Here is a 23,947-nt window from a genome sequence, read left to right on the forward strand (position 1 = left end):
CCACTGAGGGGAAAAACCCCATGTTGAAAAAGCAATTCACGTCGTAGCTAAGCATTATCTTCAACAGCGAACTTTATTACGATCTCGCCAAAAGCTAAACGACATTGGTAAGTTCTCAACTTTTTCCTTTGATTTATTTTTTTCTTTAATTTGAAAGACTATTTTGTTTGTTTGACTAACCGAAATCGGGGGAAATGACGATAAACCCAGGCTGGTAAATCGTACATTCTTAAAAGGACAACGAGACGAATTTCATTAGCAACTAGCCACTGAATTATTTTTTAATGCTGGCACGGAAAGCCGTTTACGTATCTTTCTTTGAAATTTAGAGGCGCTTGGGTAATCTCCTGACTTTTGTCAGAGTGTTTTTTTTTTGGTACTATGATCATATAGGAACTTCGAAAAAAGGGAAGAATATGGCGATGATTGCATGTGTGGTCGTTGCTTTTAAGGCGAAATGAGAAGTGTTACATGTACGTTTGCAAGTAGCTTTATCATTTTTTGATAACGTTTCCCTCTATTAAAAGAGCCAGTTTTTGAGCACAGAACTTAACATCGATATGATTTTATGATTTCATATTCGATAAGCAATTGAACCGGGCATCTAAGGTCTTAAAAATGGTAATAAATTGGTATAGCACGCCCTGACATTTCTGAGAATCAAGAGCGGTAATTTGATTTCTTTGCATAACAAACGAAACCCTCCATAAGGTCATCAACAATGTATTTTATCTCTGCCGATCTGAATCTATTCTCATACAAAGAAAACTTAGGGCAACTAAAATTTGATTCACGATGATTTCCGATGCCAATTTGAAAATTGGAGTCAAAGTAACTGGGCTTAAGAACAAGGTTTCAGAAAAAATTCTACCAAACAAAGCAGTATGTGTGTCTAAAATAGGAAATTAAGAGTGATTTCTCTTGACTTTAAATAAAGCGCTCTCCGGTGAAGTAGACATCCTTTCTCTTAACTTCAATTTACTTTACTTTAATCGAATAGTAACTCAGCATTTTTCGAGAAATGGATGAAATGAATAGCGGCACTGAAAATCATTTTTGCATTCGATGTCATCAAAGCATCTTATGAATTTCCATCAATAAACAGAGAAGTCGACTTTCTTAGCAAATATCGGACCGTATTAAAGAGGAGAAATTCAAACATAAGATATAACCAAGCAATAAAAGATAACATCTACAGCACATATCCGATCTCATGCTTTAAACTTTATTTTGGCATGTTGGTATAAGTTTTAGGTACAAGGGGCAATTCAGTTTATCTGTCAGCATTTGCCATAAATAATGTGTTGCCGACTTATTTGATAACACATTGCCACTAGGAAGATATTCCTACATACTGACAAAGAGACTATTCCACGGAAACTGCGCACGAACGAATCTTATTCACGAGTTGCAATGCGTCAAAAAAGCGAACGAGTGAGCGTAGTAAACGTGTAAGTTTTTCGATGCATCGCAACGAATGAATAAAAATCGCTTCACTCTCCGTGGTACGATGTTCTTATTTTATACATAATGAGATTTACACCGTGAGGTACGAAGCGAACGACTTTGAAAATACATCGTTAGTCCAATGAGAGTCAAGAACGATAATACGTCATAGTGTAAATCTCAGTGTGTACGAAATAAAAGAACTTTCGCCATGCTTTTCCCAAATCGTAATCATGGTTTTAGGAACCGCGAAACAGCTCCTATAACTGAGAAAAAAAAATTTTTATGGATTACTTGTTTGAGATTATAGAGGCCAAAAAGGGTATTAATGCGCAATTGTTATGATTTTTTGATGAACGTGAGCTGCAAGCTGTTTTTGTTAAGGGAAGGGACAAAGTTCAGGGGAGAGATGTTGTGGAACAGGCAATACAATTGTAACCATTATCAACGGACCCCCAACCAGATATTCAAATGTTACCCACATATAATAACTACATCAAATTGATAAAATTCCAGACCATTAGGGGGCATCAAGGATCCTACCGACTAGTTTTAATTTCACGCTGACGCCTTAGATTAAGATTCTGGCATAATTTCTTTTACTAGAGTATCATTAGATATCTGGTAGTAATGGTTTTCGACAAAACGTCTTTTTTCTTTAGTTGTTTTAAATACGTACGAGAACATGCACATCAGTAGATGGCTACTGTTAATACTTATAACTTAATCCGAATAACCAGGCTATTTTAACCTCCTTAATTCACGTCGCGAAAAATATCTTCCCTTGAGGAAGGTAGGGCATATGTCGCACAATTTCGTCTTATTTAGCATTCTTAATCACAAGATTAATTTAGAAATAGTCGATGAAAATTTAGTTTCCAGTAGGAGGATAAGTTCATCCTGTTTTGTTTGAAATTATTTCCTTTAGACATTCAGCCGCTTTCCAAAGAGAAAGTGCCTCTTTCTTTCTTTCCGGTTAGTCCTTTTTCATGAAGGTTATCATTTCAAACTTGACTTAATCTTGACGAAAGGGAGACAAGTTGAATAGATTATTCAGTCATAAGGCTATAGCTAACATGGCAAACTGCCACGTCCGCGTCATTCTCTATGAGAAGTGAACAAAGCAATTGCGTCAGAGGACACCACCAATACCATTAACGTTTCACAATATGTACCATTCTCTTAGAGATTTCTTTTCTTTCATCCTCTTACTGCTGAGTGCGACAGTGAGTTGTCATCGTCACATGCGTAAATGAAAGAAACTCCTTGTTAATCAAAAGGTAATCTCATATGACAAACCACTTGGCGCGAAGACACATTGTCACAGTCACCCAAATAGAGTAGATTTCATTTTCTATCAGAGTGAAAATATATTTTCATATGTTAATCAAAGAGCATTTTCGTCTCAGAAATGTTCATAATTAAAACTTCCTGGAGACACGCTGAGCCATGCCATAACAAATATAAGTATTTGAATAATCAGGTGTAGTTGAGTATTAAAGATTGATCTAGCCTAGTCTGGGGCTTTAGATTAGAACCCTAAATTTGTGATTCATAATCTACAAGTCGAATTGAAACCTACAGAACAAGGACCAAGAAAATCTTGTCCCAGTTGCCCACTCTCTAAGAGGTATTTGCCAATAAGTTTTCCAGTTTATCATGTTTATCAGAAACATAGAGCAACATAGAGCAAATAGACAGGATACTTAGTCTCTTCAGTATCGTCGTTCTCTATCCCACTTGCTTCGTGAGTCAGTGGCGCCGAAATATGCTTATTCAAGTACATATTCCTTTCAAGTTGATAAGGACAACTTAGAGTATTTCAAAACTAAAAATACTAGTCAAACAGTCTCAGACGAAATGCAACGGAAGGCCTTATTTTGGAAGAGATACGAAAAAAGCGAATATGAATTAATAATGATTTGATAACTGAAAGAGGTACAGCTTTGGTTTCCAAAAGAAGCTTGATTATCAGTTTCTGCATAACACACAGAACTCGTGGCAGCATATTCTAGAGGCTCATTCTAGGCAACCAACCTAAAACTCAATTAAAAAACTTCATTCGTTGCGTAGTGTCTTGCGGTTTCACACATAGGAAGACACTGTTAATTATATGCGCATGCATTCTCAGGGTTTATGATTTCCTGGTCTACAAAACAGATTTCGTGCAAACAAGGGAAATTCTACAAAGAAGTTTTTTTTTAAGCTGGAGTTCTACTCTCAGCGCTCTCCGAGAATTCAGAGCTTTTTATTCGTCTTTGTTTATAGACTTTCGTTTCGTGTTTTTAATATCAATAACAATCAAGCAGGTAGCATCCTAATTTAAACCTTCAATAGAATCAACTGTTATCTCCTTTGTCAACCGCATAGCCAATAATTTTCTGCTAAAGTGGAGTTTTCATTAGCATACGAGTACAACCATGCACCCATAGGTCAACAAAAAAAAATTAATTCTTTTCTGTCTCTATAATTGTTCCAAATCTTACAGTATATGAAACAAAAAGCAAAGGAAAAAATAAAAGCATTATGTATGTGAAGTTCGCGGAGGTTTCCAGCACGAAAAGACTCCAGAAGATCATTTAAAGTAATTTTAACGAGGCCTTTGACATCTTTCGAAGAAAAAATTATATCATTTCAAAGACATCTTAGCAGTAGACATTACAAACCAAAACATTTGATTAAATCTAAGATAAAACCGTTGCAATATGAAGTTGTCTTACCTGCGGTGAGACAAATATTACTTTCTGGTCAAAACAGTCCTGAGGAAGATTATCGTTTGGAAACAAAAAATTATTTATTTCATTCACTCCTCCGTGCCTCCCTGACGTACCAAGACAAGAAAAAAGACAGCGTGGACGACACTAGTGTTGTACTGTTCTTTACATCTTACCCTCAGAAATTTCACACATCGTCGCATCATTCTGTGTATTCTGCAAAATGGAAATCGAGTAGATCACCTATCTACATGCAAGCAAATATTTTCGATATAAACATGGAAGAGGCTTTCGCGCCTGCAAGTTTTTAGTACCCACGGAGCTTTTGAGCTATTTAACGGAGAACTAAGGTAAAACCACTCAACGTAAGAACTTTTTAATGCGACAATTTTCAGCAAAATATCTTAAAATTTTAATGATGCCTTTTAGCGGTGTTTGATTCTTTGAACACATTTTGCTTTTATTTACTTTGGACTTCAATTTTGTGAACGTCTTCGTTGGAAAGCAATAGAAAAATATAGAAGAGACGGAGGCTTGTTGACGCAAAATAGTTACGTTGTGCCCGTAAGCTGCCTCCCATTCAAACTAATGATGGCTGTGCAGATGGATTGAAGATCACACAAAGAAATAATTATAAGAGTTCTCAATTCCTAATGTTGCGAGGACGGTAAAAATTGGATGAAAACGACGACCACAATTTTTTGAAAAAGAAACCTCCACTCATACAGGTGAGAGGGTTTTTCTTCTGATATTAAAGTATCAATCGCAAAATGCTCCATACTGAGCAGAGATCTCATATTTTGACTCGGGACATCTCTATTATCAGGTAATGTGTTTCGCTTCATGAAACCATTAAAAAAATATTTTTACAATATTCTAAATCTTAAGGACTGAGAACCGTCAATGTGAAATTTACAAAAGAACAAACGATAAATTCGGTGATGGGCAACACGAAGGAGTTAAAGAAATATATCTCAAGCTAGTTTGACGGTAAGATTTCTAATTCCTTGTTGACCTCAGGGGTGTTTCTTACCATGACGAATTTCCTATAAATCTAAAGGAAGCATTGTTCTACTTATAAAATGCAGGAAGAGCTTAAACTTGGTAATATTTTTATCTTTTAAAGAGATTTATGGAAAACAATTTAATCATAACTCTATATAAAACAATTTAATCTCCAAGCAAATTTATAACATTTGGTTTCGTAACCGCTTTATCTCAATTGAGAAAAAAGTTTTTTGGATTTCTTACAAAATAATTATTCATTTTATCATGTTTATTCCCAGAAACCTAGGACTCCACTGGTCTTACACAAGTCACGTAAGCAAGAAAGAGATTATTTTTGTTTTTCTTTCCTGACCAAATAAAATTTGGAAGTAAACTTGAAATTAGAAATACGAGTTTCGCGAAATAGCTCGTGTAGACTCTTGTATATAGCCGCGCGTATTTATTAAAATTAGTTTTTAGAAGAAAATCTTATCTTCAACAGCTGCAAATGAGACAATCTGTGATTCGTAAACGTCTGCGTTCTTTTGAATTTCATGTTGATTTATTTGGTTACGTTTTTCGAAAGTGGCTTTTGATGTTTTACATCGCAAACCCCGAGGTGTCATCACAAAGACGCACATAGTCAACACAGTCTACCTTGGTCAACAAGCATGGTTTTTAGAATCACACAAACAAAACCCAAGTTAGTCAGACAAGATAAATTTGAAAGCGACCGACTTGTCTCTCGCTGTCACACTTTAACAATTAAAGTGAAGAACCTGTTTCTTCTGGAACTATGCCTTCACATATGTGTGAAATTAATGTTACAAATTTTGCGCAAAACTTTGCTAAACGTCCGTTTATTTGCAGTCTGGATATGTTAAACACATATGCAGCTTTAAATTACTTCAATATCTTGCTAATTTAATAATTCAAAATATACCTGCGTCCTTGAGTTTTTAAGTCTATGGATTATATTTAGTATTCACTGATTAGGTGTCATCACCATCCTTCTTGTTGTAAAAAGTTTGCATATGAACTCGGCCCAAAATGTCTTTTTATGTGAAAACTTAATTTTGTCTTGACTGGGATAAAACTTGATGAACTCTAACATATCGCCTTTGAAATTTTCGTCGGAAAGCCGATTTAAAGTCTCTTACACTGTATATATATTGACAGTGACTGCGCTGAAATCTCAGCTGGCTAACGGGGATAAAATTTACCGCATAAACAGAACGTAAAATTCGTTCCTCCAACAGGACTCAGGTAAATATTTTCCAGCTTTAGACAGTTATGAGTTTTTTCTCTTTTTTTTTTGTCGTAGTCTACACTGACATATTGTACTAGCTGTTGGGGTGAAAAATGGGCGACGAGGTTGTGAAATTTACATTTCTTGGTCGACAGGACAAGTTTAGACATTTTAACATAAATCAATTATAAAATACTGCGAGTCTCGACTATCTAAACTCGGAGTCTGAAAGAACACTTCTATTAAGTAGAATGAAATAGCATCTCTTTGAATTTGCAATGAGTGTTCCCAGTGAGTGGTGAGAAATTATATTCGGTAAGCTATCGGGGCATAGCTAGAAAGTTCCATTTTTGTCACAAAAATTTTGAAAGACTCCTTTAATAAATTTCAAGCGGGCGGGAAAAAACATTTCAGGCCCAGGTTTACGGGATTGTAGGCTGGCTACCCCTCTAGCAGTATCCAATGATATAATTACAAACTGCAGCAAATAATTACAGTTTCAGCTTTTCCATCAAGCGTACTTCTGGTCACACTTTTCCGCCGGCCTCAAAGAGAAGGCTTTTATTCGGATCGCTCAAAGAGTGATGTAGCACAGATTTAACCATTTTATGATTGACAGAACATAAGTGAGTGACTCTTAAAGATTTATATTCTAAAGTCAAACATAACTGATCCTCGGTGTGTTTGCAATTTTGTTCTTTATCATTCAACACTACATCGAATTCTATCTCAACCTTGTGATCAAATTATAATGTTGCAATTGCAACCCCTTTAATGATTTTTTCCCTTTTGTTTTCTTTTTCTCGAAAAATACAACAAAAATGATCTTATTTATTTTTATTCATTGCCTTAACGGCTCACTAAATGATAGATTTAAAGTACTGGTTGCCCAGAGTAATCACGATTTAATGAGGGCTATTGGAGTCCAGATGCCAACTAATATACGTATAACCACGACCCTAAGTCTGACAAATGAATTTTTTTGCAAGCTTCGTCAACAATTTTTAAAACCTAAAACAACTTTAAGAGTGAGTATAATCCTCGTAGGTCGTAGGTTCTTAGCAAGCCAAAATTGAATGCGATTTGATAGATAAAGAAAAATCCACTCTATGAATAGCATTGGAAAATCAAGAATATTTTGCATGTAACGTCAAGGTAGGTTCGAACGAAAAAGCTTTTGAAGTACGATGTTAGGCGAACTTTCATGTGGGTTGTGATCCAATTAACTAACAAAATTTATCAGATCAGAAACATAAATATCTACAAAAGGAAAAGTGAATGCATAAGTTATGAAACAGTAAGTTCTAAGAGAACTCTTAGGCGAGGAAAATGGTCAGAAAACAGTATATGGTGGATCTCCCTTCTATATAAAGCAAGACTACTGGATAGAGCCCACCGCATCGTCACTCTCAGATGTGCCTTTAAAATTTTAAAGTTTAGGAACCCGATTTCTTGAGCAGATTGAAGCCTTGAATAGGGTGAAGTATCACCCGATATTGTGACCAAATTTTCCTGGAAAAACAGTACTTTGTTAAAGTTTCTCGACGGGTTGGTTTACATCATGACACGCATGCAATCTTTGAATTACACAAATTAACTTATCATACGATTTATCTTACATGATCTTTGTCATCAATTGGCCTCGACTTAACATGCTTCATTATGATTATGGTATCCGCTAGCTCTTTTTGATCACTACAATTTTTCGATCCCATTTACTAATCAATACTGTGAATTTCTATCGATTACCTTCCAATATCTTAAATTATGCAAGTTTGTCTTCTCCTTCATACGTATATTTGGTACATTTAGTCTTTGATCTTCAATTTCATCAAGATTTTCCTTATCCTTCACGCGTACTTGTTCAGTATATGTTTGTTAAGTAGATGTTTGTTTCCAAGAATCATAATTTTAAGTAAAATAAAGATTGCCGATTTAAATGACCAAAAGTTTTCTGATCAGTATGGCCAAACGCAATAAATACAGATTAACAAGACTTTTAGGAAACAAATGACATATTACTGAGACTTAGCTTTGTATTATAAAGTTTTTCATTCTCCAGTACTCCTTCAGCTTTTTGTCTCATTTCCCCCTACAGTTTCCTCATTGCACAATAATAGAGACAATTTCAGTTAAATATAAGTAGTTATTTCTGTTCAGAAAACAAGACTCACTGTCATTAACACACGCTAAAATAAAAACTGACTTCCAAAATAAACTCAACTAAGAGATATGTAAGAAATTATTTGGGCGATTTTTTACTTTCTGTCGTTGTTTCGTATTGAAAACGTGATAGCATTTTTCTATACACATATTGTACTTCTCTGTCAATTCAAAAATCCCGGAACTTCAAAAAATTGATAAACCTAAGTTCATCTTGAATAGCAGTAGCTCATATTTACATCAGCTATCAAAGCCTTAGACAAATTATTCGAAAACTAATCCCTCGATATCACTCGTTGTTTTATTCCGATTGCAATTCTAAACGCACAAAAGAGAATCATTCTAAATTCATCCAGATCTTAGAGATTAAAAGTTACCGGTAAGAGCGACAAAAAGACTTTTAATAACCCTTTTTTATTTTCTTAGCTAGTTATTTATCAGGGTTCCTCTCAACGCTTTTAAGTCTATTTCATCAAGAGCTTCCTGTGAAGATGAACTATCGCAGCGAAACTTACAGTATGAGGCGTCTTTCTAAGAAGAAACTTTCTTTATCATGTAAGATTAACTGAGCCAACAGCATAGATTATAGCCAATTCCCGGTTGCTCACGAACACTCGACATTCACTCTTCCGTCGTGAAGAAACAGAGGTAGCTTTACTTTTATAACAATTGGAACGCAACGTTTAAAGCGCTTTTAAAGTTAGTATCGGTTAGTTTAATGCTTATTTAGAGGTGAGTGCATGTTCCTTCATATGTCGGATGTATATTTGAGAGATGACATTACAAGTGTTTTCTATAATGCAGTTTTGCGTGATACATATGACTTGCTTACTCCATGTTATTCTTGTGCAAAAACACATGTGCGTATGATAAATTTCTCGATATTCAAAAGTTTCTGGTCATGTAAAGCAAACCAAGTCTTCCCTAAATTGATTCCCGTGAAATGGGGACAAACTGAATAAATTGAATGAATTGGTATAACCCTACATTTAATGAAAACAAGAAGTTAATGAAAATTAATGAAGAATATCCCGAAAGAAATATGTAGTTATACGTGCTTCCCAAGACTAAATTTATTCTCAATGCGTACCGCAATATTTAGCAAATAATTATAGGACGTTACTCAGAAGAAATATATCATACACATTTGCTGTGATCACGAATTCTCAATGATGATCGTACAAACCGCAAAATTTGTCGATTTTTGCACGAGTATCTCTCAAAGGAAGCAAATGAAAATATGTAATCTTCTATTAGATATTTTAGTGGAGTTCTAACGAAATGTCACGAGGACAGTCATAGTTCAAACCAGAGTAATCGCAAAATCTCGCTTTTGATTTAAATAGAATTGGATTTAGAAGAAATTAAAACCCTTTGTTATTACAGAAAAGAGAGATTAAGTCTATACACATGCACTGTGTGCGGCAAATCTCACAAAGTTCTTCCGCTAGGCAAATTAAATTTGCTCTTAAGATGATGAAAATACTGGGTTTATTATGTTAATTTGAAAGAGGCGCTAAGTAACTCTCATACAATCTGAAGCCGTATATCATACGTCAAGGGTGAACGTAATTTAGTATTTCCTGCAAAGTTAAAATAGATACGTATCATTGAAGGAAAAGATCTCTGAGAATGGCAAAATGTTATTCTTATCAATACGAGACAAACAAATTAGAAGCAATGACTGAGAAATGGTCTCAGTAAATTTTGGCAAATCAAGGATTAGTATTTTTTAGCCCCTAATGGCTTGAAAAGGTAAACGCAGTTTGTGCATAATGAGGGTCACCTCAATTGTCGTGTTTAATTTGAACGTTTGTATTCGAAATAAAGTTTGTCATGTGAAAGGCAAGATTTTAGACAACTCTCCGAAACCTCTTCTACTCATTTTATCTTTCAGCAATGAAGGGGAAAAGAAGGTCAAGATTTTTCTTCCATCTTGTAATTCTGGTTCAATATGTTTTTTGCCATCCACATCTCGAGACGAATTCGGAACTACTTTGTTGTGAGAAATTAACCAACACAAGTGATTTTCGCTGCTGGAATGAAACATCAGAGATGAATAGCACAGCGAATACGGCAGTAACTGGCCATTGTGTACGAGGAATGTCGAAGAAAACATGTTTTAAAGCAACTTTGTTGGAGCCATGCCGAGAAAATCCAATGGAGAGTATCATACCTCTGGGGAAGAGAGAAATACATATAGGAGCATTCGTTCCTTTCCTAAAGGATGATAGAAACGGTCACTATAATGCTATGAAGATGGCTATCGACATCATTAATAATAGATCTGATATATTGCAAAATTATACACTGGTGTTGGACGTGGAGGATACTGCTTGGGTGAGTGTATTACATCGTTTTTATCAGAATTCCTGCGAAGCTTTCAATGTTTTTTTGTTTTTTTGCGAAAATAGTGCACCGAAAAATTTACATTAAGCGATATATTTAAGGACTCTTCCTGATTTTCTTTATTGTAACACTCATGGAGATAAGATTGTGTTGGTGAGATATGAAGAATTATCAATGATGGCTGAGAATTCATGTTGGAATCTTCAAAATATCTTTTTAGCATGCACTCCGAAATTACAGCCAATATGAACTAAAAAGCACCCCGAGTATCGATTTAAACCTCTCAGAGATTTTGGCACAATGGCCTTGTTAATTAAAATGTTTCTAAACCCGTAAATAATTCGTTACTTTTTTAATTCAACCTATGTGCTTCTCAGTTGTTAACCCCCTCTTTACCTGCATCCGAAAAAATATAGAAAAGAATTAAATCCATCCCTATCATTGAATTTCTGAGAAAACCACGGACGTAGAAGGAACTAAATTGGACAAAGTCTGGAATATTTCACAAATTTGTATTATATTTACCCGTAATTCAATTTCAATTTCTTTTGTTGAGTAATTAAATTTATATTGACAGTTCTGCTTGTTGAAAAAGGCGACTATCCGATGATCAGTATTCTGTCAGTCATATCTTTGCACCTCTGTACACATACAGTCTCTCTAATTGACCAGGTGGCGGAGGAGTTTGAGTTTGAATGATAAATACAACGAAGGTTTTGAGCTAACTTTTTTTAATTTCTCTTCCTTCTTGGCGGTTAGAGAGATCTTTTTTCGCTTTTTTCAGTTTAGATTCTCTATTAATCAAAGTTCCAATTTTCAAATGTTAGTTAATTCCTCACGAAAAAGCTTTATTTCCAAGATTTATTCCGCTCCGGTTTTCCCAATCACCGAAAGCTAAATGTATAATTGAATGAAAACCTGGAAGCTGCGAATGGCATTCTCTGTGTCTCTCAGTGACTCCCTTCTCCCCTCCCCCAACCCAGTGATACACAAGATTGCAACCACCTTTACCAACATAAATTACATACTAAAGATAACCCTTTTCGATCCTTAAAGTCACTCAACCTAAATAACTTTGTAGGCTAAGATATGGAAGCGAACTTAAAATTTCTCAATACTTTTTGAAAGCTATCTCTGTTTTCCTTCTATCTAGACTTCTTATAGTGTTGTTATTAATTTTTTGGTCTTCTTCAGTGGAACAATGGCTCTTTTTCCCTAAATTAAAGATTAACAAACTAAGGACAGGACAATAAAAATTTCATAAGTGGAAACCGAGAATGAGGCAAATCTTACCCCTGTTTTAATTCTGTCCTACATGTCCTTCAATCATCTCAAATTAGATCCGAGGACTGTTTCGAAGGCGACTTCCTGAAAATGTTTTTAAATTGACCTTCCCCTTTGCAGTTAAAGTTCCGGTACGTGATGTACGAACAAATTAATTTAAACTAGAACGTGACTTTTGGAATCGATTTTAGTCCAAAAACAAAACAATCATATGTATCTGAGTTGCCTGCTTGCTTGGTGGTAAAAGCATTGTAACGAAATAACACTTCGTAAACTAAAGTTTTGTCTTTAAGGAAAAGTAAAAAGACTTGAGAAAAATTCGACAACATTTAGGGTTATTGCTCCAGACTCTCCATCTAGATCATCTAAAGCGTGCGAGAAAAGGTTGAGTGGTCATTTCCGTCCAGAGAGTTAAATCTTGGCGTCTGATAGCCTTCCATTAAGGTAAATGTATTAATTTGTTCCAGGAAAGTCAAATATATTCTGAATTTTTTTTATCGGCTCTTTTGATTTCTAAGAATATTAATCTCTTTATTAAATTGAAAAAAAAAATGGACGGAAGAAAGGTACAACACCTGTTTAAACAAGTCTTCCTTCACATGAAAATACTTTAGAACCTTTCTTGCATTAATCTTCAACACATTTTGGTAGAGGTGAAAAGAATGACTATTTACTGCCATTGCATGGAAAGTAGCAAAGCATCAAGGATAAGACTTTCAAAATAAGATTTGTAACAACACACTATGTGCACTATGTCTCTTTTAGTCTCTTAAAATAAAAATGGTGAAGGTGTCTGCAAATTCCATATCTTAAATCTGTCACGCCTAATTAGCGTCTGAAAGCACAGAAGCAGCATTCAAAAGCTTTGCTTGAAAAATTATGAATGGATTCCACGAATATTCAACGTGTCGTGGTTTGAGTTACGCACCTCAGGCAGGTGCCCGATTATATTTAGATATAGCCAAAAGATATACGACTGATGTGACGGCAGGTTATAGACTCCAGAGGAAAAGAGAAGTAAATTATACACAAGTTCAAGCCTTGATAAAGAATACGTTGGAGAAAGTGATTTTTTTCTATTTCCGCTTTTTTCTCTTTTCCCGAGCAGTTTCTTGTTGATGGAGCAGAGCTATGATAGTCCAAATTGCTTTACGTCAAACATCCGCACCAAAGCATTGAGTGGTGAAATCAGTTTGCGATTCGCAGCAGCCTTAATGAAGATATGAGACTTTCGAAGGAAATATTCGCTCTGAAATTAATTCAGATTAAATGGGTTGATTTAAGTAGGCAATGAAAATAAGAGCTCCCGCACATCGGCTCCTTTGCTTGGATGAGTTCCAGAAGCTAACAGCCCAAAGTGAGAAAAGAACAGCTTCTGCTATCACTTGTTTACGGCCAACTAAGTTATCTGGTATTTTTAATAGAGCACCATTCCCAATCATTATCATTTTAGGACAATGGTGCATACGCCATAAAGGCGTTCTACAACCTGCTAAACAAGGAAAGGAGACCTGCAATATTGCTTGGACCTTCAAGTACAGAGGCCTTAGAGCCTGTGGCAGAGGCTGCGCCACTGTGGAAGCTCATTCAGGTTTGGTTTAAAAATGTTGCCCCCTTGGGAGGAGTTCAGAACAAGATCTTACCAGACGGAAATAGTTGGCCGTGCCAATTATTTATTTAGCAAACGTCCTTCGTCAACTGGACCTTGAACGACACCCGTAGATAGCTGACTACACACATCAGACTCTAGGACTCCTTTACAGAGTGACAAAAACCAACTGTTACATAAACATAGAAGAAAGAGTACACAAAAAAAAAAACAGACTCCTGAATGGAATCAGACTCCAAGTCTGAGATTTACTATCTGCAATCGCTGCAATCTGCAGAGTGCGACTTGTAATTGTATGAACAAAAAAACACCTCTGTACTTTTAATCGTCGCAGTCCATTTAAAGTCGGATTACATAATTTAAGGAAGATGTTAAAGCCGACTGGTTTCCTCTTTTATGTAGGTTTCTTACGCGTCAGGCTCTCCAAAATTTGATTCAGGGAAATATCGCAACACTTATCGAGGAGCTCCATCGTCAACGTCATACAGCAAGGCTAAGGTGGCCTTTATCAAATATTTTGGCTGGAAAAGAGTGGCTATACTCTATCAGTATGATCCAGAATTCTTTTCCCCGGTAAGTTCTTACATTGTTCTTCTGAACAAATATCTCAGGGAAAAAATATGGGAGGGGAAGGTTAACTGCTGGCCAAGAAGCAACTTTCCGAGGTGATAGTAAAGGCATTTTAAACTCTGCAACCTCGGATATAATGATTTGTAACAATTTATCATTTACTTTGTCTTTTATTTTTTTTATTTTCTCCTTTCTTTTATTTTTATTTTTCCTTACTGATACGTAATGGGTATCATATCGAAAGAGATTTAGAGACTGATACCTTTCCCGCTAATTTGATACACGTTAAACCCTCGGAGACAGCTCAAGAATCAATTTGCGACATACCTAGATATGTATGAAACAGAAGTCACCATAGAATGTTCACAGTCCTCTGTGCGAGGGAAATAAAAGAGAGTTCCAAAATGTAAAAAGAAGTTTTCGAGAAACGAAAAAAGTCCGTCTTTATTATCTCTATTTGTATATCTGCAGACGGTGGATAAGCTCAAAAATGAACTGAAGAAAAACAATATCAGCATCATTGCAGTGGAGGGATTTGAACAGCTTGGCGACGTCAGTTTTCAAATACGGAAACTCAAGGTGACTTAAGTACCTTGTTAAACACTTTTACAAATCCCTATAAATAGGCACTTACAACTACATAGCTAAAACTGACTGAAATTCATTTTTTAAAACGCTCCAAACTAGGTAATTGAGTACGTCAGGTTTAATGGAACTTGACGCAAGCAATATTAGGAGTAGGGTTTATAATGCTACAGGGATAACCACTGTGAGATATACGAGAGGAACCGATGCCGCAATCGGAACGGGGCACTCCATCTTTGGCTTGCTCTGAGTCTACTCTTTCTTTCCAAATCAGTCTCTAGATGCAAGAATCATAATAGGCGAGTTTGGCTCCGTCGGAGCCCAAAACGTCTTTTGTGAGGTAAGTGGAGTAATCATCTAAACGCCAGTTAGAGGCTACAAAACAAGTCCTGCTACAAAAGAAGTCGCGATAGGAATTACGAGAGTTTTCCTACGATTTCAACTGATCATTTTCTCATTATTTATTGATCTCTATTCAGATCACTTCGAGTAGCCTTCAGTAAAATACCTCTTAAAGTCTTGTTCTTTTGGCTTTTTTTTTTTTTTTCCACAAAAGCCCCAGAGCTAACCTCACCTGAAGTTTATAACTCTACCTGTGTTTGATATTTTTTTGCAGGCTTTTAAGCAAAAAATGTATGGTCCGAACTTTGCCTGGATAACATTTGGCGATGTTGCACCAAGCCAAATATTTCGATCACCAGACAAAGAAAAGATTCCCTGCACAGTTGAAGAGCTGAGGCAAGCAGCTGATCGTTACATATCGACGGTCAAGCTAGATATTCGCCAAGATGACAACGTAACGTTCTCTGGAATGGTACGTTCTGGCAATTGCTAAGTTACTTTAGTTACATTGTATTCTCCGTTAACCAACCTGTAGAGAAGAAACTCTTTTGAAACTTTCAAACATCGCAATGCGTCGGCACCTTTATCCAAGTAGATCTAAACGAAAACAGCATGGACAATTTTTCCCCTAGTCATTAATTATTGGGAAACAAGCCTCTACGGCTACCAGTCCTAGTGCCATGATTAGTAACCTAATTAAGAGCTGTATATCATTTTTTTTATCTATCCGCAGACTGCGGAAGGTTTTTGGAGTGAAATGCTCAAGTTGAATAAGAACAAGTCTCTCAGAAAAGAATCTGCGTACGCCTTTGACGTAGCATGGATAATCGCGTTAACACTGAACGCTTCCCTCGCCAATGGATTGGAGTACGAGAACCTCCACACGCCAGATTACAAATATCCTCTTGGGATGAAACAACTTATCAGGAAGATAAGTTTTCAAGGACTTACTGTGAGTAAAAGTTTGGTCTTACCGAATCATTGATGTCAGGTTAAAATAAAAAATTATAACAGGGTAATTTAGTGTTCTCGACTAAGTTGAAATCGTAAACTGGACACCGTAAAGAGTTTAAAGGCTAACATTTCGAGCGTTAGCTCTTCTTCAGAATTATTGGTGAAATTGTGGGTTGTGTGTGGGTTTATGTGCAAAAAATGGAGCTACGCTATTGGTGGGAACATGGTGACGAGAAAACAAGATGAAATTAGTTGAATGAAAAGCGCTTGTTAATGCAGTGGAATTAGGAGTGCCGATTTGGACGATAAATTTTTGTTCTAGAGTTTTGCGGAAATAGGAAGACGACTAGGGGACCGATTCCGAGAAAAACTTCTCGACGTAGAAAGAAATGACATGGATGCATTCAAATCAGTCTCTAGACACTTTAATCTCCCTAATCACTCTAAACAGCATATGGTAGTTTGCGGTCTTTCCCCACACCTAGGCAGTTCGGAAAGCCGCAAAACTCAAGAACAAAAATTTATTTTTTGTTTTCTCGTCACCATATTCCCAGCATAGCTCCATTTTCTGCATGTAAACCCACACAAAACCCACAATTCCTCCAATCGTTCTAACGAACGGCTAACGCTCGAAACTTCAGCCTTTAAACTCTTTACGGCGGTCAATTTACGTTTTCAACTCATTTGATAACACTAAATTACCCTGTTATACTTTCCCACGTACGCAGCACCACAGTTTACCTAGGAACGTACCCCTTTAAAAAAAAAGATTGTTGGTTGGATGGTTTTCCCGTGAAAAAGTCAAAAATTAATCCTAGAAAGTGCATATACTTTTCATAGACAATTCGCTGAGTTCAGCTGTCATAAGAAATGTTGTCTCTACCCCTAATGAATTATGTTAATTCCTTACGCGAAGTATTTGGTTAGTCTCAACATTTCAATCAATCAATTTCTAAAGCACAGAGAGGAGCTTATTGACAAGAAGAACAAAATAGCTGTCAATTTGTCCCGGCTCTAATTATGATTTCAAACTCATGGCTATATTTTCTTTTCGATAGGGTCCAGTTCGCTTTGAAGATAACAGAGAGCGATTGGGAACAGTTCTTATCAAACAGAACAGGAAAGGTACATTTACCAACTCTTAAAGAGAAAAAAACATGAAAGGTCCAGGTAAGTTATTCAACGACCTGCCACATGCAATGGCTTGCAAAAGCACAAACTACTGAAACTGAAACAGAATACCGTTTGTATAAAAGGTACGTCAAAGGAGTATCTGCGCGAAAAGGGAGCGTTAGAGAGCGGTGTCCTCGACTCTCTGGCTGAAACACCCTCTAAAAGGGTGTCCTCATAATAGCTTACTAAGAAGCCATGCCGATACCCATTGGGAAGTAGTAAAGTCAGTAAAGCTGCTAGCCCTATATACGTGTGTAATTAAGACGTTCAAATGTCGCTCGCTTTACATAGTCAAATGAATACCTTTCGTGCATGGCAGGAAATCCGCTTTCGACCTTTCAAACATTCAAAAGATAATTATTGGAGGGAAGTATCTCCCTTGAGGTGTTCACGACGAAGATTATTGTAGCCGCTTAAACCATTGACTAACAAAAGTTATATGAAATCGTTTTTACAATGCTTTCTCTATCGCTACGAAAACTTTGGAATTGGGTCTTTATCTTTCAGGAAATGAGACCAGAATTGGTCAACATTTTACGTTCTCTGATCAACTCCACATCTTCAAAGATGAAAAAAAAGAAATATGGCCTGGTAATTCATTTGCTTTAATCTCATATAATATCAGGCTCTCAACTTTGCAACAGTATTCTAAACGAGCTTCCTTGTCTCCTCTTACCATCGTGTTTTCATGAAAGCGATACCATTTATAACCATACAACATTAATTAGAGAGAAAAGAAGTATAAAGCTACCTGAGAGAATTGTGGCATTGAAAATGCAGGAGTTCTCAACCATTTGGTCTGGATTTGAGACGCAAAATATTTCATGATTCATTTTGTATTAACTTTATCGCTTTGTTCAATCTTTGAGAGTGCTGTGGTGAAGATATATAATTCAAAAATTTCAGTGTTCTAAATTAAGCCTGCTTCTCTTTTTCAGATAAGATACCAAAGGACGACACTGTCAGAAATTTTGAGTTCATGATAATCCCGCTACCTCTTATAGTAATCATGTGGCTTATGGCAGTGGTGGGAATCATCTGCTCAGCAGGGTTTTTATATTTCAACATCAGCAACCGAAAGCATAGGTAACAACATCGTCCAAAAGTCTCTAAAACATAATAACATCACTTAATATGTAATATCAAATGGAAGGAAATTTTAGGGTGTGTGTTGACCAATAGAGGTTGCGCTCCAAGCAGATGGTTTAAATCTATAGCCGGCTTACTTAAAAAAAAAAATGCTTCTCTCTAACCTAAGAAACACTTGGCTAATTGCTTTGAATTAGCTGAGGTGGGCTGATGTACTAAAGAAATCTTGACTGACAGACAGAAGTAAGAAAACGAAAAGATTAGTGAAAGGCTGTAGTTATCATAACAGGTGGCGAAAACATGAGCAAATAATTAGTTGAGTCGACAGTGTCATTATTTCATTTCTATCAAGAGAGCTGACAGGAGTCAAGGAAAGTTTCGGTAATAACATTTCATTTTGTATGAAGCTTATGTCGCCATTTCTCCAAAGGGTTTATCGAGCATGGGAACCATGCCACTTGTTCGGAAGTTATCAAATCAATGACGATACTCGACTTTATCAAAGTTTTTCATAGTAATTCTTTGCCCAAATAACTGCCTTAGAAACGTGGCACCCCTTTCGATACCTAGAATAAAAAGACTAGGTATTTTTATTTTACTTAAATAAGTTCGTTTTCTACGGAAATAAATTCTGAATTGAAACATTCTCCTAGCCCGAAAAGGTCGCCTTTTTTCGTCGTTTTTGAAAGTTCCCCCATCAGGTCTCATGCGATAATTTATCTCAGTTTTCTTTACGAGCATTAAACGAACGATGAATCGTGTGAGAAAGAAAACCTTGACTAATTGGTTTTTTCCCCCCTCACACCCCTTTCGTTTTTCTATTTTATAATGGCCATCAATAGAGCCAGTTGCATCGGTGAAGACAACAACCTTGTGCTTTTCCATGTGTTTTTATAGAGTTATCAAGATGTCGTCGCCGAAGCTCAATAACATAATTATCTTGGGATGTATACTTTGTTACGCCTCGGTTGTTCTTCTTGGGTTAGATGCGAGGTTTCTTGATATTGGAGAATACGGATACATTTGCAATGTGAGCTAGCCTTTTACTGTATTTCGTAGGAGTTATTCCTGAAACAGCATTACATCATTTCCGTTGTTGATATTCCATTAAGGGTTTCCTATACTGGAAAAAAGGAAACGACATTTACAGGAAAATCAACCAGTAAGCTCAAACTTAAGTCATCAGATGTAGGAACATTATTCTGTAAGAGTCATACATTATACAGTATACTTTATTACAATTCCTATCTGTGCAAGCTCATTTTCTGCTGCATGGTCAATAGTTATTGAAAAATGTTTTAAAGATTTAGCGGATTGATTAGCAAACCGTTGTTTACTAGGTAATGCATAGCTTTCATTTCCACATGACCCAAAAAAAATAAATGGGTAAGTCTATCTCTTCAGTTCTTCGAACAGGCCAAAATTGATCCACTTTTCATAAATACATCAACAGGCGCGAACTACAGTACTGTCCTTTGGTTTTTCTTTATCATTTGGTGCCATGTTCAGCAAGACTTGGCGGGTTCACAAGATTTTTACAGCCGCTAAGACTCTCAAGAAAATGGTGAGATTAATTGCGATAATTGTAAGTTTGAGACGCCTAAAAAATATACCCTATTACACCAGTTGTTCGAAGAATAAATTAGTTTGACACGCGACTCAAAAAATAGGCTACCAATTCCTTTAACAATATAAGTACAAAAACTGTGATAACAGATTGTAAACTCTTATAATCTGAAACATATTTTTTCTTTCACAGGCAATAAGGGATTTTCATTTGCTTGTCATTGTAGCAAGTTTATTGTTGGTAGACTTAGTATTCTTATCCACATGGGTGGCAATTGATCCTCTTAAAACCGAAATATTGCGCTTCGAAGAGTTGGTGAGTAACAACAATACAGTCACATCTCTGTCAACGCAACGAAGAATGGTGTGTTTATATACGTCATCGACTAAACTTAAAATAAATTTTCCATTTTTTTTTCTCTTGTTCGTGCCCTACTTTGTTCCGCAAAGTTACAAGTCCGGAACCTTGGAAACTCAAATTACCGTTAATTTCCACCCAATGTTTGAAGTAGAAAATGTAATAAAGAAGGTTCCGTGTATCGATAGGCCAACAAACGCCTAAACAAGATCGAGGTAGCAACTTGTTCAACTTCCAAACTCTGGCTGAATTCCTTAATCTCGTCTCTTGCGATCCTTTTTATCGCCATTTCGGTAGCCATCCTTGTTTCTCATCAATGTATCATTGCTTCTCCCATGTTTTTCAATCTCGTCGAACAAATACATGACACTCTTCTTCGAGTTAAAAAAATCGCCTAGTTTCTAATTTAGAAACGTAACCTTGTCGTAAAACCATGAATATCGTGATCTAGATATCTTGTACCAAAAAAGATTTGTTATGTCTTTTTTGTGTTTTCTACTAACAGACACAAAAAGAACAAGATGTTATCATTATCCCTGCGTTATTCCAGTGCACCTGTAGATACAAGACATATTTTCTAGGGGTATTGTTTGGCTACAAAGGAATTCTCCTGCTGTTTGGGCTCTTCCTGGCTTGGGAAACACGTAATGTTACCATTCCTGCTCTAAACGACTCCCGATACATCGGAATGTCGGTTTACAACGTGGTGGTGCTCTCCATCATTGGGGCTATAGTGGCCATTGCCTTGGATGGATCCATGTACTATAAAGCACCTTACGCCATTTCGTCGCTGTGTCTCATCGTGTGTACCACTGCGACACTCTTACTGGTTTTTGTACCAAAAGTAAGTTATAAGAACTCTTTTCATTCCAAATAGTCATGTGCACCTGTCGCGAAAAGGGAGGAAAATAACGAAATTAACATGATAGCAAATGGTGAAACTGACCGAATAAATTTAATAGTCACAAAGAGAACGTTCTTTATCGCTGAGTGATACTGCAAATCTCTTCATATTTTGCCTTTAGATGTATCAATTTCTAACAAAGGATGAGTCGTTGACAACTCAGGCCTCGAGTATGCATATCGGCCAAACTAGAAAAGGAGCTACCAGTAACAGCTTTAACTGTGGTACAAGCCCCGTCCTGAGGGAGCGTAACACCTCATTTACTTGTAAAGGAACACAAACAGACTGTGATGTCCCTGGAAGTGCAGGTACGTGGGACAAATGTTATTTTTTTGTGAACATAATTATCTCGATTCTTCTACTGTAGATGGCATAAACAGTACATCTTTCTAATTTTTGCCTCGAATACTATTAGATTAAACTGCTGCTACTACTTTTAGGAAATAGAACCCTGCTCCTTTCACTAGTAGAAACCGATGTAAAATACGACGGACAAGACTAAAATCTTGTAAGTAAATTATATTCAAATTTAACAACTATGTCTCCCACCAGCCTTAGGTACCACATATACAATCGGCCTCGAATAGAGGCCACTTAAACAATTATCAATTTGTGCTGAATATTCTTAGTCAGTTAAATGTCTAATTTTCTTTTATGTATCCTTCGTAAACACCTTAAGTCTTTCATATATACGCTCATTTATTCCCTCGACACCAACAGAGCTGACTGTTGTTCTAACACATCGCATTGCTTCCTTGATACTACTGTTTTCCTTTAATTATCCTCAAAAACTAATTGTTTTTTTGATAACAGTGTACTGTCATTTACGGACCGAAGGTACTTTTCATGTTATGTTTCATAAGGTTTACCTTGATCAAGTGGAAAAAAGCAACCTGAGCGCTATTCTGTCCATTTCAAATTTCAGCAGGAATTCCTGGGGATAACGGAGAAAACGCCCAATCAAAACGGGCCTTCTATTTAAAGGATATGATGAAAAGTTTTACGATAACCCAACTTGCCAATCTTTTGGAGAGAAAATGTCATTCGACATTTCTCTATCGTTCCTTTATTATGAATGATTTTGGCATGGAGTAGCTTCGGGTACTGCGTTTGAAAGGTTTGGGAGAGTAATCAAAGCAACAAACAGTACAGTTGACGGTGTGACAGCCTTTACTTTTCCTCATTTCTTTACACCTAACCTATTTAATTTACTTTTCAAGTAAACCGAGTCATGTTCCAGAGCAAAGGTTCCTCGTCAGATGACAGACCTTATGAAATTCGGATGGAAGACATCGAACTTAAGGAAAGCATGGTGGTAGCGTCCTCAGACCCGTGAGCCAAGCATCAAAAACTATTACTCTGAAATTTCATAAAACTTATAACCGTAACAAATCGAGTGATGTAGCAGTAAAAAGCAACCACTTAACTTGTTATATCATTCTACTGTAGCCTTTGTCAAAGTGTCAAAATATTTCCCGTTTTACCCCAGGTTAAAATTAGAGATGCAAATGAGATAAAAACTATTCAAATCCATACTGTACATACGTCCAAAAGTGAGTCTTCGTCTAACTTATTTTGACCCAAAACGGTTACTTTACCACAGCTGTAGTTAACGACTCACGTTTTGACGTGACTGTGTTGCAATCTTCTAGGGGAAAGTGGTATTTCTTTCAGAGGTCGTCGGTCAGATATTCGTGAAGCATTGCCTCGATTTAGGAAGTAACGTCTAGTCATTTCAACCACTTTGTCTGTTAACAGTAATTTCTGTGCAAGTTTATTTAACGAGTCTTTTCATGACCTGATTCCCATCACCATTCTCGAATTATCTCCTCCTTTACCTTGTTTCGATATTGTAACAAAAAAATTCGGTCCTCGAGAAAGGAATGAAAGGGGAGAGGGATGTTTCGACAAAACTTGACAAGAGTTGTAGTCCTCTCGGCGAATTACACTTTACTCGATGCGACTGTAATTTTCTTGGCAAGACTGAAGTGTGAATAAAGAGAAAAGCTCGTGAAGAAGCCCTCATTAACCTGCCAGCGTCGGTCAGGGTATTTGTCAAATCAAATAAACTTGAATCTTCTCCAACTAAAATACTGAGCCTTCATTAAGGAACTATCATAACCAGGGCAAAAGCAGAGACCCTCCATCTGGAAATTGTAATCGTAAAAAATCTAATCTTCAGTGGCAATGTACGAATAAAGATAACTTTTGGAATCAGTCCAAGTTTCCTTAAAACACTGGCATGAACTCTTAAAATGCATTAACTCAACAATAACACATGTAATGTTTTATGTTAATCGTTTAGCCAAGAACATGGAAGAAAAAAAAATTGGATCTCCTATTGGGAATCCATCTGAAGAACTCGCGCACCGGCGCACTATGCTGTCTATTCTAAGCTATAGAAACTCCCGACGACATTCTACATTCTGTATCAAAAGTTTAACGAAGAAATACATTAAGAAAGATGACACATTTTAGCATGAAATGTGCACTTGTTTTTATTCTATTTACACAGTAGAACATGCTTTGCAGGAGTTTGGAAATATGACAGCGTGAATTTTTTTTCTCTTTTCTGTGAGGATTTCTCAGGTCACGAAACGGAGAG

The 23,947-nt window shown here is 36.4% G+C and overlaps 1 protein-coding gene across 4 annotated transcripts; it reads left to right on the top strand.

The window, feature by feature from the left end:
• Positions 1–2,954: 2,954 nt before the first annotated feature.
• On the top strand, positions 2,955–23,693 carry LOC131771967 (gamma-aminobutyric acid type B receptor subunit 2). Of its 4 annotated transcripts, XM_059087866.2 has the most exons (18): positions 2,955–3,076; positions 10,457–10,899; positions 13,646–13,783; positions 14,204–14,374; positions 14,843–14,950; positions 15,231–15,296; positions 15,573–15,770; positions 16,032–16,250; positions 17,311–17,377; positions 17,933–18,016; positions 18,364–18,511; positions 19,412–19,544; positions 19,968–20,078; positions 20,274–20,396; positions 20,944–21,282; positions 21,464–21,650; positions 21,783–21,850; positions 22,563–23,693. In XM_059087866.2, exons 2-17 carry the CDS (start codon positions 10,459–10,461, stop codon positions 21,842–21,844), a joined length of 2,595 nt encoding a protein of 864 aa, XP_058943849.2. In that variant the 5' UTR covers positions 2,955–3,076; positions 10,457–10,458; the 3' UTR covers positions 21,845–21,850; positions 22,563–23,693. The 4 variants fall into 4 exon arrangements, with proteins under 4 accessions (XP_058943849.2, XP_058943847.2, XP_066019085.1 ...); XM_059087864.2 differs by lacking the exon at positions 21,783–21,850; XM_066162988.1 differs by lacking the exons at positions 2,955–3,076; positions 21,783–21,850 and adding an exon at positions 4,285–4,510.
• The last annotated feature ends 254 nt before the right edge of the window (positions 23,694–23,947 follow it).

The sequence above is a fragment of the Pocillopora verrucosa genome, chromosome 3 (assembly GCF_036669915.1).
Source record: "Pocillopora verrucosa isolate sample1 chromosome 3, ASM3666991v2, whole genome shotgun sequence".
Lineage (NCBI taxonomy): Eukaryota > Metazoa > Cnidaria > Anthozoa > Scleractinia > Pocilloporidae > Pocillopora > Pocillopora verrucosa.